The 13,452-nt window shown below is 40.6% G+C and overlaps 1 protein-coding gene across 1 annotated transcript in view; it reads right to left on the bottom strand.

Annotated features, from left to right (window-relative positions):
- Positions 1-13,452, bottom strand: part of FNIP2 (folliculin interacting protein 2) — an 80,344-nt gene that overhangs the window by 19,976 nt on the left and 46,916 nt on the right. Inside the window, exons 9-10 of the mRNA XM_081332632.1 lie at positions 7,327-7,528; positions 5,885-5,973 (exon numbers count right to left, since the gene is read on the bottom strand). Coding sequence (XP_081188758.1) covers positions 5,885-5,973; positions 7,327-7,528 — 291 coding nt within the window. The remainder of the gene's footprint in view (positions 1-5,884; positions 5,974-7,326; positions 7,529-13,452) is intronic.

Genomic DNA, 13,452 nt, shown 5'->3' with positions numbered 1-13,452 from the left:
ACACCCAAAAATGATGTCCTTATCATCATGGGAGATTGGAATGCTAAAGTAGGAAGCCAAAAGATAACTGGAATAACAGGCAAGTTTGGCCTTGGAGTACAAAATGAAGCAGGGCACAGGCTGATAGAATTTTGTCAAGAGAATACGATGGTAATAGCAAACACTCTTTTCCAACAACCCAAGAGAGATGGAGAAGCTCTATACAGTCAGTAAAAACAAGACCAGGAGCTGACTGTGGCTCAGACCATGAGCTTCTTGTTGCAAAGTTTAGGCTTAAATTAAAGAAAGTAGGGAAAAGCGCTAGGCCAGTCAGGTATGAATTAAATCATATCCCTGTTGAATATACAGTAGAGGTGACAAATAGATTTAAGGAATTAGATCTGATAGACAGAGTGCCTGAAGAACTATGGACAGAGGTCCGCAACATTGTACAACAGGTAGCAACCAAAACCATCCCAAAGAAAAAGAAATGCAAGAAAGCAAAATGGCTGTCTGAGGAAGCTTTGCAAATAGCTGAGGAAAGGAGGGAAGCGAAAGGCAAGGGAGAAAAAGAAAGATATGCCCAATTAAATGCAAAATTCCAAAGAGTAGCTAGAAGAGATAAGAATGCCTTCTTAAATGAACAATGCAAAGAAATAGAAGAAAACAATAGAATAGGGAGGACCAGAGATCTTTTCAAGAAAATTGGAGAGATGAAGGGAACATTTCATGCAAAAATGGGCATGATAAAGGACCAAAATGGCAGGGACCTCACAGAGGCAGAAGAGATTAAGAAGAGGTGGCAAAATTACACAGAAGAACTATACAAGAATGAGCTTAACGTCCCTGATAATCACAATGAGGTGGTCACTGACCTCAAGCCAGACATCCTAGAATGTGAAGTGGGCCTTAGAAAAGCTGAGCAACAACAAAGCTAGTGGAGGTGACAGTATTCCAGCTGAGCTATTCAAAATCTTAAAAGACGATGCAGTAAAAGTGCTACACTCAATTTGCCAGCAAATTTGGAAAAGTCAACAGTGGCCACAGGATTGGAAAAGATCAGTTTACATTCCAATTCCAAAGAAAGGCAGTGCCAAAGAATGTTCAAACTATCGCACCATTGCACTCATTTCTCATGCTAGTAAAGTTATGCTTAAAATTCTACAAGCTAGACTACAGCAGTATGTGGATCGAGAACTACCAGAAGTACAGGCAGGATTTCGAAGAGGCAGAGGAACTAGAGATCAAATTGCTAACATACGCTGGATCATGGAGAAAGCTAGAGAGTTCCAGAAAAACATCTACTTTTGCTTCATTGACTATGCTAAAGCCTTTGATTGTGTGGATCATAACAAACTGTGGCAAGTTCTTAAAGAGATGGGCATACCAGACCATCTTATTTGTCTCTTGAGAAACCTATATGCAGGCCAAGAAGCAACAGTGAGAACTGGACACGGAACCACTGATTGGTTCAAAATTGGGAAAGGAGTCCGGCAAGGCTGTATACTGTCGCCTTGCCTATTTAACTTATATGCAGAGCACATCATGAGAAAGGCAGGGCTAGATGAATCAAAAGTTGGAATTAAGATTGCCGGAAGAAACATCAACAACCTAAGATATGCAGATGATACCACTCTAATGGCAGAAAGTGAAGAGGAACTAAAGAGCCTCTTGTTGCGAGTGAAGAAGGAGAGTGCAAAACTTGGGTTGAAACTAAACATTAAGAAAACCAAGTTCATGGCATCTGGCCCTCTCAATTCCTGGCAAATAGATGGGGAAGAAATGGAGGTAGTGACAGATTTTATTTTCCTGGGCTCCAAGATCACTGCAGATGGGGACTGTAGCCAAGAAATTAAAAGACGCTTGCTCCTGGGGAGGAAAGCCATGGCTAATCTAGACAGCACACTAAAAAGCAGAGACATCACCCTGTCAACAAAAGTGCGTATAGTCAAGGCTATGGTCTTCCCAGTTGCAATGTATGGCAGTGAAAGTTGGACCATAAGAAAGGCTGAGCGCCAAAGAATTGAAGCCTTTGAACTATGGTGCTGGAGAAGACTCCTGCGAGTCCCTTGGACTGCAAGGCGATCAAACCGGTCAGTCCTACAGGAGATCAACCCTGACTGCTCTTTAGAAGGCCAGATCATGAAGCTAAAACTCAAATACTTTGGCCACCTAATGAGAAGGAAGGACTCACTGGAGAAGAGCCTAATGCTGGGAAAGATTGAGGGCAATAGAAGAAGGGGACAACAGAGAATGAGGTGGCTGGATGGAGTCACTGAAGCAGTAGGTGTGAGCTTAAATGGACTCCAGAAGATGGTAGAGGACAGGAAGGCCTGGAGGAGCATTGTCCATAGGGTCGCGATGGGTCGGACACGACTTCGCAACTAACAACAACAACAAAGATTTTTTTTATTAAAAATTACATTTACAATAGTAACAATTAATACAATGGAAAAAAATAAAAATAAAAATTAGAATGTGCAGAAAATAAAAAAACATAAAAAGAAGATAGTAAAGAAAAAGGAATATAAAAAGTGACCTTTCTCCTTCATTACGAGTATAAACAATTTTAATAACTTATCACCTTCTCTTTAAATACAACAAATGATCTTTTCTTCCCATGTCCCATCTATGATCTATAAATAAATCCTTAAAACCTCGTTTTAGTCCTGATCATCTAAAGACCATTAAAGGTTACCAAAGAGAATAACATATCTACTTAAATCTTGATTAAATAATCCAATTTTATATTCCTGCCTTTTACTTCTAATTATCTTGATCTTTAGTTTCTTCAAACTATTTATTTAAATATGTCCTAGAACTTGGTTTTTCACTTTTTCTGTCCCTTCACAAATTCTTCAAAATTTCTAACAAGCCTCTTTTCGAAATTCAATGTACAAAAATTATCCAGGTCATTCTTTTGGTTTGTTATTTAAATATCCTTTTTAATTATAAAAACATCTGTCAGTTTCTTTTGTATGTGCAGTGCAACATTTTTTTTTACATGTCATTCTTATAGCTTGACATTTTCAAATCAGTTTCAATCTTGTCAGGTAAAAATTTGTTCCTCTTCCACAATATTTTTTAAACAAAGTCTTAGACACTCTTAAAGTTAACTTCTGGATCCACTATTCACAAATATTCTTCAATATTCTTCACTCTGTAATTGTAAATTGAATTTAAGTGTTCTCCTTTAAATGTAATCTTAATTCATTCTACTTCGCTTTAGTTTCCAATTTTTATCTTTATTTTTTTTTAAATCAAAACAAAAACATTTTCCTATGGAAAGGATACTTTATAATTAATTCCAAAATCTTATTTCAAATTAATCTGAAATCTTAGTCCATTTGTAACTTTCTAAAATCAAAATCACTATTTTGCTTTTTATCCCATTTTTTTAACTTGTTAAACTTGCAGTTAAAACTTCTTTCATTAAAGATTGAAGAAAACTCATTGTCAAATTTGTCAATCCAAAGGTTCCTAACAGCTAAAAAACAGTTTAAAAGCAATTTCTGGAAGTGACTAGAAAAGCATGCAAATTTAATGTCTTTTCAAAGGTGACGACCATGGTTTGAGCTATGACTATTTTCCTTGACTCCCAGAGAACTCCACTCGAGACTGCGATCTTGCAGTTTTCTCACCAGAACCAGCTGTCTGGAACACTGTGAACTCAAGTCCTCTCCTTCTCCGGAGAAGAATTATCAAAGACCCAGTCTACCTGCCAGCTCTTATTCCACTGCAGTTATCAGCTCTGCTTTTCATTTTCAATCCATCATTTGTTTCCTGAAAGTTTCAGGAATGGATCTGTGGAGATTCTCAGTCATCCAGGTCATAGTTATTTCAAAGGTGCTTTTTTCCTTCAAAAAGAAACTGGACTGGGTTTTTTCCTTGAGGAAGAAGAAAAAAATGTTCCGTTTCTCATCCAAGAAGGTTCATCATCCCCCCACCATCAAAACTGACAAAGCTTCTTGGGCGAGAAGCTAAATGTTTTCTTCTTTGTCTCCTCAAGGAAAAAAAAAACAGTCCAGTTGCCTTTTGAAGAAAAAAAGACACCTTTGAGATTTCAGGAAAGTGGCATATAAATCTAACCAGCAGTGTGATAACTTGAAAAGTTACAATTACTCAGCTGCAACTTACTATTATTAAACATGCTACTGAAGAATTGCTAATCAACTATTTAGGCAAAAATGCTACTGGCCTCTATTCTATACAACTGTGTACCATTTATTTCTGGGACCAGAATGGCCTAACTAAGGGCTTAGAGCAGGGGTCTTCAAACTCGGCCCTTTTACGACTCATGGACTTCAACTCCCAGAGTTCCTCAGCCAGGCAACGCTGGATGAGGAATTCTGGGAGTTGAAGTCCATGAATCGTAAAAGGGCCGAGTTTGAAGACCCCTGGCTTAGAGCATGCATCTTGGGAAACTCTGGAAGCTGAAGTCCACACATCCTAAAGTTGCCAAATGTGAAAAACAATGGCTTAAAATATATAAAGTAAAAAAAATGTTGACAGTGATCCCTTGACACTGAAGCATTTATCATAGTATAAATGCATAATGGAGACACTTATTATAACCAACCAACATATATTTAAGGAACAGCAGCTTTAAATTTTACTTTAAAAAATTCTATCCAATAAAAATAGGAGCATCTGATAGACTCTAAAAAGGCTAAACAGAACTGGACCTCACTAATACCTGGATGGGAAACCATTACAAAATCCCAGGAATATTGGTAAGTAAATACTCAAAGGTGGCAATGGCAAACGACTTCTGTATTGCCACAAAGTAAATTGCATGGAAATATCCATGAAGTTATGAGGGTTGAAGTCAACAAGGCAGATTTGCTTCTTCAAAAACTATTCTATCCTGATATATTATAAAGCTATGGATACTATGCTATAGGCAAAGGCAGTGGCATGCTGATATTTAATAATCAATTCTGGTAATTCCATTGCTACTGTACCATTTGTTGCCAAAAGTATATATTGCATGCTAGATATTGTGGCTCAGCTTTGCTTTTAATGCCTAAAACTTTTAACAATCAGCTCTCATAAGCCAATACTGGATAAAGGATTATGTTTCTGAACTGCAGGTATATGTTGTGTGTGTTTCAGGAACAGAAATGACATCACCATCCCATAAATCACCATCCACAAATGATCTTTTGCCTCTTTCAGAAAGTAATGTTGCATACAAGATCACTTCTAGCATACGTTAGCCTGAAGGATTTGAAGAAAAAGAGAAGGGGGAGGTCAACAAATAAAAGTAGGAATTGTCTATTTATTATCAACTTATTACAGAAATCAAGTTTGAAATATTTTCATCCTCAGTACCTGCACTGTAAATGTTTAGTTTCAAGTGAAGGAGATTCAATCTTCACTAAAATCTACACAAATATACAGTTAGTCCTCAACTTACAACAGTTCATTTAGCAGTGACTGTTCGAACAGCATTGAAAAAAAATGACATGACCATTTTTCACATTTACGAGTGTTACAGCATCCCCAGGGTCATGTGATCAAAATTCATGGCAACTGGCATGTATTTATGACAATGGCAGCATCCCAGGGTCATCTGATCACCTTTTATGACCTTCTGACAAGCAAAGTCAATGGGGAGTCCTGATTCACTTTACAACTATGTTACTAATTTAACAACTGCCGTGATTGACTTAACAACTGTGGCAAGAAAAGCCATATAATGGAGCAAAATTCATTTAACAACTGTTTCGCTTAGCAACAGAAATTTTGGACTCAACTGGTCATAAATCGAGAACTATCTATAGATTAGTGCAAGGACAAGAGTAAAAAAAAAGAACAGGATCTGAGTTGTGAAATAGATTAATCTTAAGAACAGATGCATATCTTGTCCATGCCAACAAAATTTGATGTAACAATAACTCACCTAAATTCATCCAGTGCATCCATAATACAGCTAATGTAAACTTGCACTTTTTGGTTTGTTTCTGTTATTTTTCTACATGTGATCATAGCCTTAGGGGGGGAAAAATAAGAACGGGTTAAAAATAAATGCAAAGATGGTTCTTTCTGGATGTCTATTGAGACATCAAACCTGAGATACAGGTTTTTACACTTTCTTCTTTCTGGTATTTGCCTACAAAGAAAAGAATTCTAGAGCAGGTGCATGCAACCTAAACCTTTTTTTTTAAAAAAAATCTAGAGCTCTTTTGAAGCAGAAAGTATCCAAAAACTACAGAAGTAGGCTAGCCCCCCAAATGAAAAAAACCAAAAAAACTAGAAAATTTCAGCCCCACCCAAAAGTATGATACAGCCTCAACTAGTCTGCATTGTTCCCTTAACCATCTCAGTACAGCCCTTAGAACAAGGGTAGGCAACCTTAGCTCTTTTATGACTTGTGGACTTCAACTCCCAGAATTCTGGTAGTTGAAGTCCACTAGTCATAAAAGAGCCAAGGTTGCCTACCCCTGCCTTAAAACTTTCCCCTCCCGTAAAAAAGGAAAGGAAAAAGAAAAAAAAGTCAAGTAAAACATTTGCCACCTAAAAATGGACAGTCAGGTAGATGCATCGAAAATTCTGCTCAGGAAGCACTACCACAAGTCATGCACTCAAATAAAAAGGCTTTAAATAAACCTAAGTGGAGGGGAACACAATAGGACTTATTTAAAAATGAGGAGGAATGCTGGGTGCAATTTAAACCTCCTTCAGATTTATCACCGATATATCATACGAAAGCACAGGAAAGGGGTATGTCACCAGCCCAGCCCCGGCCAGGCATGATTCACTGTCCTATTTTTTAATGGCTATAAGTACAGTGCACCCATCTAGAACAAATGTTTTGTAAAGCTATAAATTTCTAATCTAGAAATTTGCTTGCATAGGAAACATATTGAGGGATATGCACGTACTGGTTGACTCAGCCTTCCATCCTTCCGAGGTAGGTAAAATGAGGACCCAGATTGTTGGGGGCAATTAAGCTGACTTTGTAATAATGCCGCTTGGGGGTGTGTGAAAGCCCTAATAAGCAGGCATATACATAGAATGAAGGCTACTGCTAAGCTTGTAAGCCGCCCTGAGTCTTCGGAGAAGGGCGGGATATAAATGGAATTAAAATAAATAAATAAAATACTGTTAATTCTACATGCAAACCCTTCTGTCATTTATTTGGACTCTATTCCCAGCATTCAGGAAGTACAGGAAAAATAGAAAACTGAAATTCTTAGATAGATAATAGTTTTTGGTAATTCAGCATGTAAACTTCTGAAGAATTGAGTTACAAACTTTCTAGAGATAACCTAATACGTTATCTCTCATTCTTACTCACTTAGGGGTTGTAGGCACAGAAACTAAATTTGTTCACTGCTTTACCATTTCAATTGCCCTTTTCAGCTTGCCCATATGGGATTCCAATAAGGGGAAATGAGAGAAGAAGAAATCCTGGAAATTTCTCTGGGCCTCTTCTTTCTCAGGAAGGGTGAAAATGATGCTGATGGCAATTTTCTTCCTTCGAATCAGTGCAGGATTGAGGCCACAGCTTTCATCTGCCATGCTGAACGTTTCTTCAACTGACCTATTGGAGAAGAAAGTTGCACTCTACGTTCAGTTGTTAGCAAATGCCTGAAGTGTTTTAATTGATGCATAGTAAGGCGACACACTCAAGAATTCCATTCAGTCAAACAGAACTGGGTCTTGATAAGCCATTATTTGTCTTAGACATGATTCATTCAATAAAGACTAATCAATAAAGAAAAACCATAAAGGCTAGGGTTCCACATATATTAAGGCAAAACTAAACCAATCACAGTGTGAGCTTAGAGAAGCATGAACCTAGCTGGAACTATCTCAGCCCTGTGAACATTTCAGTCAATTTCAACATTTCAGTTTATCTCATTTTCTTTTCAATATGTATTTTCTCTTCTTAAAAAGCAGTGAAGAAATGGCAATCTGATCCCCATTGCTTGTCTAATCTTTATCTTTATCTTTATTATATTTGTATACCGCCCTTCTCCCGAAGGACTCAGGGCGGTGAACAGGGCACATAAAAATACAAAATACAAAAATTAAAAAAGAATTAAACAAGAGCCCGAGCTAAAAACAGTAGAATAATAAAAATCCCCAATAAAAACCCCAGCACATCCCCCATCAGGCCAGGCCGGCTTGCTCAAACAGGTAGCTCTTCAGGCCGCGTCGGAAGGAGCGAAGGTCAGGTGCCATCCGGAGCTCGACCGGCAGCTGATTCCATAAAGCCGGGGCGCCCACAGAGAAGGCCCTCCCCCTGGGGGCCACCAGCCGACATTCTCTGACCGGTGGCACCCTGAGGAGGCCCTCTCTGTGGGAACGCACAGGGCGGAGGTAAGTTGACGCCGGCAGCAGGTGATCCCCGAGGTACTCCGGACCCATGCCTTGAAAACCATTACCAAAACCTTGAACCTCACCCGGAAGACAACTGGTAGCCAATGCAGCTCGCGGAGCAAAGGTGTAACATGGGAGTACTGGGAAACTCCCAAGACAACTCTCGCGGCTGCATTCTGTACCAGCTGGAGCCTCCGAGTGGTCTTCAAGGGAAGCCCCATGTAGAGAGCGTTGCAGTAGTCCAGACGAGAGGTCACGAGCGCGTGAGTGACCGTGCGCAGGGCATCCCGGTCTAGATAGGGCCGCAACTGGCGCACCAGGCAAACCTGGGCGAAAGGCCCCCTAGTCACAGCCACTATATGATCTTCCAAAGTAAGCCACGAATCTAGGATGACTCCCAAGTTGCGAGCCCTATCTACGGGGGGTAAAAACTCACCCCCCATGGAAAGAGGTGGAATATTCTGAATATCCCGGGATGCCGGTATGCACAGCCACTCAGTCTTGTCGGGGTTGAGTTGAAGTCTGTTCCTCCCCATCCAGACCCGAACCGCCTCCAGGCAACGGGACATCACGTCGAGGGCATCACTGGGGTGGTTTGGGGTCAAAATGAAAAGCTGGGTATCATCAGCATACCCAACTCCAAAACCACGAATGATCTCACCCAGCAGTTTCATATAGATGTTGAACAGGAGAGGCGAGAGGACTGACCCCTGAGGAACTCCACAAAGGAGAGACCTCAGGGTCGACCTCTGCCCCCCTGCCAACACCGACTGCGAACGTCCCAGGAGATAGGAGAACCACTGAAGAACTGTGCCTCCCACTCCCAATCCCCTGAGACGCCGCAGCAGGATACCATGGTCGATGGTATCGAAAGCCGCTGAGAGGTCTAATAGGACTAGGACAGAGGAATATCCCCTGTCCCGGGCCCTCCAGAGATCATTCACCAGAACGACCAATGCCGTCTCTGTGCTGTACCCGGGCCTGAAACCCGATTGGTACGGGTCTAGATAATCCGCTTCATCCAGGACTAGAGGGAGCTGATGCGCCACCACACTCTCAACAACCTTCGCAAGAAAGCGAAGGTTGGAGACCGGACGAAAGTTATTTAACACAGCTGGGTCCAAGGCAGGCTTCTTGAGGAGAGGTCTCACCACTGCCTCCTTCAAGACGGCGGGGAAACTACCCTCACTCAAAGAGGCAGATATAACCGCCTGGAACCAGCCTCGTGTCCCCTCCCGAGCTGCATACACCAGCCAGGAAGGGCACGGGTCCAATAAACATGTGGTGGAGCTCAATCTCCCCATAATCCTGTCCACTTCCTCAGGGGTCACAGAATCAAACTCCTCCCAGATAACATTGACAAGACCGCCCGTGTCCTGATCGTCAGACTCCGCCCAGCTGGAGTCCAGACCGGTCCGAATCCGAGCGATTTTATCTGACAGATGTTGACCAAACTCCTCGGCACGACCCTGCAAGGGTTCCTCCCTCACCTCCTGATTAAGGAGGGAGCGGGTCACCCTAAACAGGGCGGCCGGGCGGTTATCTGCGGACGCGATAAGTGCGGAGAAGTAATTAGACCTCGCCGCCCTTATCGCTGCGAGATAAGACCTAATGTGGGTTCTTAGTCGCAATAGGTCGGATTCGGATCGGCTGGACCTCCAACAGCTCTCTGGGCCCCGTCTCCAACGCTTCATCTCCCGAAGCTCCGCGGAGAACCATAGAGCTCGCTGGGATCTGCACCGGGTCAGGGGCCGCAAGGGTACAACTCGGTCAAGTGCCTCCGTGGCTGCCCTTTCCCAGGCTTCCACTAAGGCATCCGCCGAGCTGTAAGCAACGGAGGCAGGTGGGGACCCCAGCGCTGCCTGGAACCTATCAGGGTCCATTAAGCGTCTGGGGCGGTACCATCTAGTTGGCTCCATACACCCACGGTGGGGGGTGGCAAAATGGAAGACCAGCCGCAGGAGATGATGATCGGTCCATGACAGGGGTATAATAGTTGGGGAACCCCCACCAAGATCATCAAACCACCGTCCAGATAAGAAAACCAAGTCAAGGGTGTGGCCTCCCTCATGAGTCGGTCCAAGAATTAAATGGTCAAAAAGGAAAAAATAATAATGGGGCACCTAGGAATGAAAGGACCGTGATGCCACCTGCACTTATTCTGTAAATAAACGATCTTTCTTAAGATAGGAACACAATTTAGATGTTTAGACCAAATTCAGAAACAGAGGAGATTTTTTCCCTTTCATTTTTTTAGACGTCTTACCTGTTAGCTCATACACTCTATTAGTTATTATCCTAAGATTACAAGAAAGCATTTTATAGCAAAAATCATGTTAATTGATTTTATTATAATCGCCCTGATGTCTGTACTGAATGTAGATCAAAATCATTTTAATACTTTTGCAATATATATGATTGAATATATAATTATAAATACCAATAGAAATCAATGAGACTACACATATTGAAATGACTGGTATTAAAAAATACTGTGTAATCACAATTTGCTTAAGATCCTAATACTAAAACATTACTGTATTTTATATATTTTATAGAGTGCTATGTCTACCAAATTCCTCTCAACCAGTTATTCAGTATTTTGTGTGTTTGAGACTTACTAAAATAATCAATCCCACAGATTACTACCCTTTTCCTCTCTTTCATTAGGGATGAATGACACGACAATAAACTTGAAAATAATATCAAGAGACTATGAGCAGCTCTGCAAGAAAGTTAAGTATTAGCAGCACAGGTGGTGTTTTCATCTGTACTTCCAACAAAAGGTAATAAAGGATCAATAAAGGATCAATAAACCACTGGCTTAAGGGATGCTGCCACCAAAGAATTTTCGATTCCTAGACCATGTTTTGCATTACCTACATAAAGGATTTCTAGCAAGAGATGAGTTGCACCTCACCAGAACTGGAAAGAATGCATTTGGAAAACTACTGGCTCAGCTTATCCAAAGGGCTTTAAACTAAATCTGAAGGAGGAGGGTAACTAATGTTTGGGATCTTTAGCACCTAATCCCAAACATAAACCCCCCCCCCCGAGACCCCAATCAAACAAGGAGGTAGTGAGTGATGAGAAGGAAGAAAAACTCAGATATAAAACGGGAGATGTAGGAAGCATACCCAGGGTCAGCCATAAAGGACTCAGATACCTATACACAAATGCTCAACGTTTGAGGAACAAATAGGGTGGACTTGAAGTACTGGTACATGAGGGCAGGTATAGTGTAGATGCCATTATCGAAACCTGATGGGATGATACGACTGGAATGTACTGCTGGAAGGATATAAACTGTTCAAAAGAAACAGACCTAACAAATGAAGAGGGGGATTTGCATTATATGTAAAAGACCACTATACAACTACAGAAATGCATAAAACCAAAGATGAAAGCATTTTTGAATGCATATGAATTAATGTAAGAGAAAAAGAATGACATTGCCATAGGTGTATGTTATAGGCCACCCAAACAAGCAGAGGAAATAGATGAACTTTTTGCTAATCAGTTAACAAATGTATGTAGGAAACCTACCACGGTAGGTCAGCTACCCTGACATCAATTGGGAGATAAACTCTGCATCAAATGGGAGATCAAACATGTTCCTTATGATCCTAGCTGACAATGTTGTTATCCAAAAGGTAGAAGAGGAACTAGAGGGTCAGCTATATTGGACTTAATTCTTACTAAAGAGAAGAAATGATAGGAGTTGAAGTTGCAGGAATTTTGGAGGAGAGTGACCATGTCACACTGGACTTCAATATAATGCAGACATAACAATAATCAAACTAGTGTTTCAGACTTTTAAAAAGCTGATTTCAACAAAGTTACAGAGAGTTTGGGAAGGATTCAATATATATGAAAATCTTAAAGGGAGAACAACTGAAGAAGCTTGGGAAACTCTGAAAAATATTATTATAAAAGCGCAATCCAGCACAATTCTTCTGAAAAAGAAAAATAGGAAATCCAAGAAGAAACCAGGATGGTTGCACGAAGAACTCTCTGATAAACTGAAAGACAAAAAGTATAAGTATAAAAAATGGAAAGAGGGACACATTGCTAAGGCAGAATACTAGCATAGAGCATATAGTCCGAATTTGCAAAGATGAAGTCAGGAAAGCTAAGGCTCAGACTGAAATGACTTGCAATAAATGTCAAAAATAATAAAAAGTTTCTTTCAACGTGTAAAAAAACAAAAAAGTCAAGGAAACAATCAGTCCACTAATGGGAGAAGATGGCAAGGAAGTGACAAGCATCAGGGAGAAAGCACTGCTGCTTAATTCGTTCTTTGCATCTGTCTTCACACAAAAAGCAAAAATAGCCCAACCTACCAAAAATAGAACCGTAAAATAGAGACTAGGAATACAAATTAAAATAGGCAAGAAAATAGTAAGAGAACACCTGTCTGCTTTAGACAAGTTCAAATCACCAGGATCAGATGGATTACATCCCAGAGTTCTAAAGGAGCTGGCAGACATGATCTCAGAACACTGAACCCTATCTTTCAACATCATGCAGCACAGAGGAACTACCAGAGGACTGGAAGAGAACTGATGTAGTTTCCATCCTAAAAAAAAAGAAGCAAAAAAAGGGGGGGACAGATCCAGGAAACTACAGGCCAATCAGCCTGACATCAATACCTGGGAAGATCCTAGAAAAGATAATCAAGTAACAGATCTGCAAAAAAAAAACTACAAGCAAGCGAAGTTATAACCAGAAGCTAATATGGGTTTGTCAAAAATAGATTATGCCAAATAAATCTTATTTCATTCTTTGACAAAATGACATCGTTTGTGGATCAGCGAAATACTGTGGACATAGTATATTGGATTTCGTAAAGCATTTGACAAAGTAGACCACAACCTTAAAAAATTTGGGATAGACAGCAACATCACTAAATGGATTTGTTAACCAGTTGACAAATCACACTCAATGGTACTACATTTACATGGAAGGAAATAAGCAGTGGGGTACCACAAGGCTCCATCTTAGGCCCAGTTCTCTTCAATATCTTCATAAATGACGTAGATGAGGGAATAGAAGGGGAACTCATGAAATTTGTAGAAAACACTAAACTGGCAGGAATAGCCAATACCCCCAAAAGATAAGCTCAAGTTCCAGAAGGAACTC

This window comes from Vipera berus (genome assembly GCF_964194415.1).
Source record: "Vipera berus genome assembly, chromosome: 7".
NCBI classification, from domain to species: domain Eukaryota; kingdom Metazoa; phylum Chordata; class Lepidosauria; order Squamata; family Viperidae; genus Vipera; species Vipera berus.
Note: the sequence above shows the minus strand (reverse complement) of the source record. Positions and strands in the feature narration are given on the sequence as shown.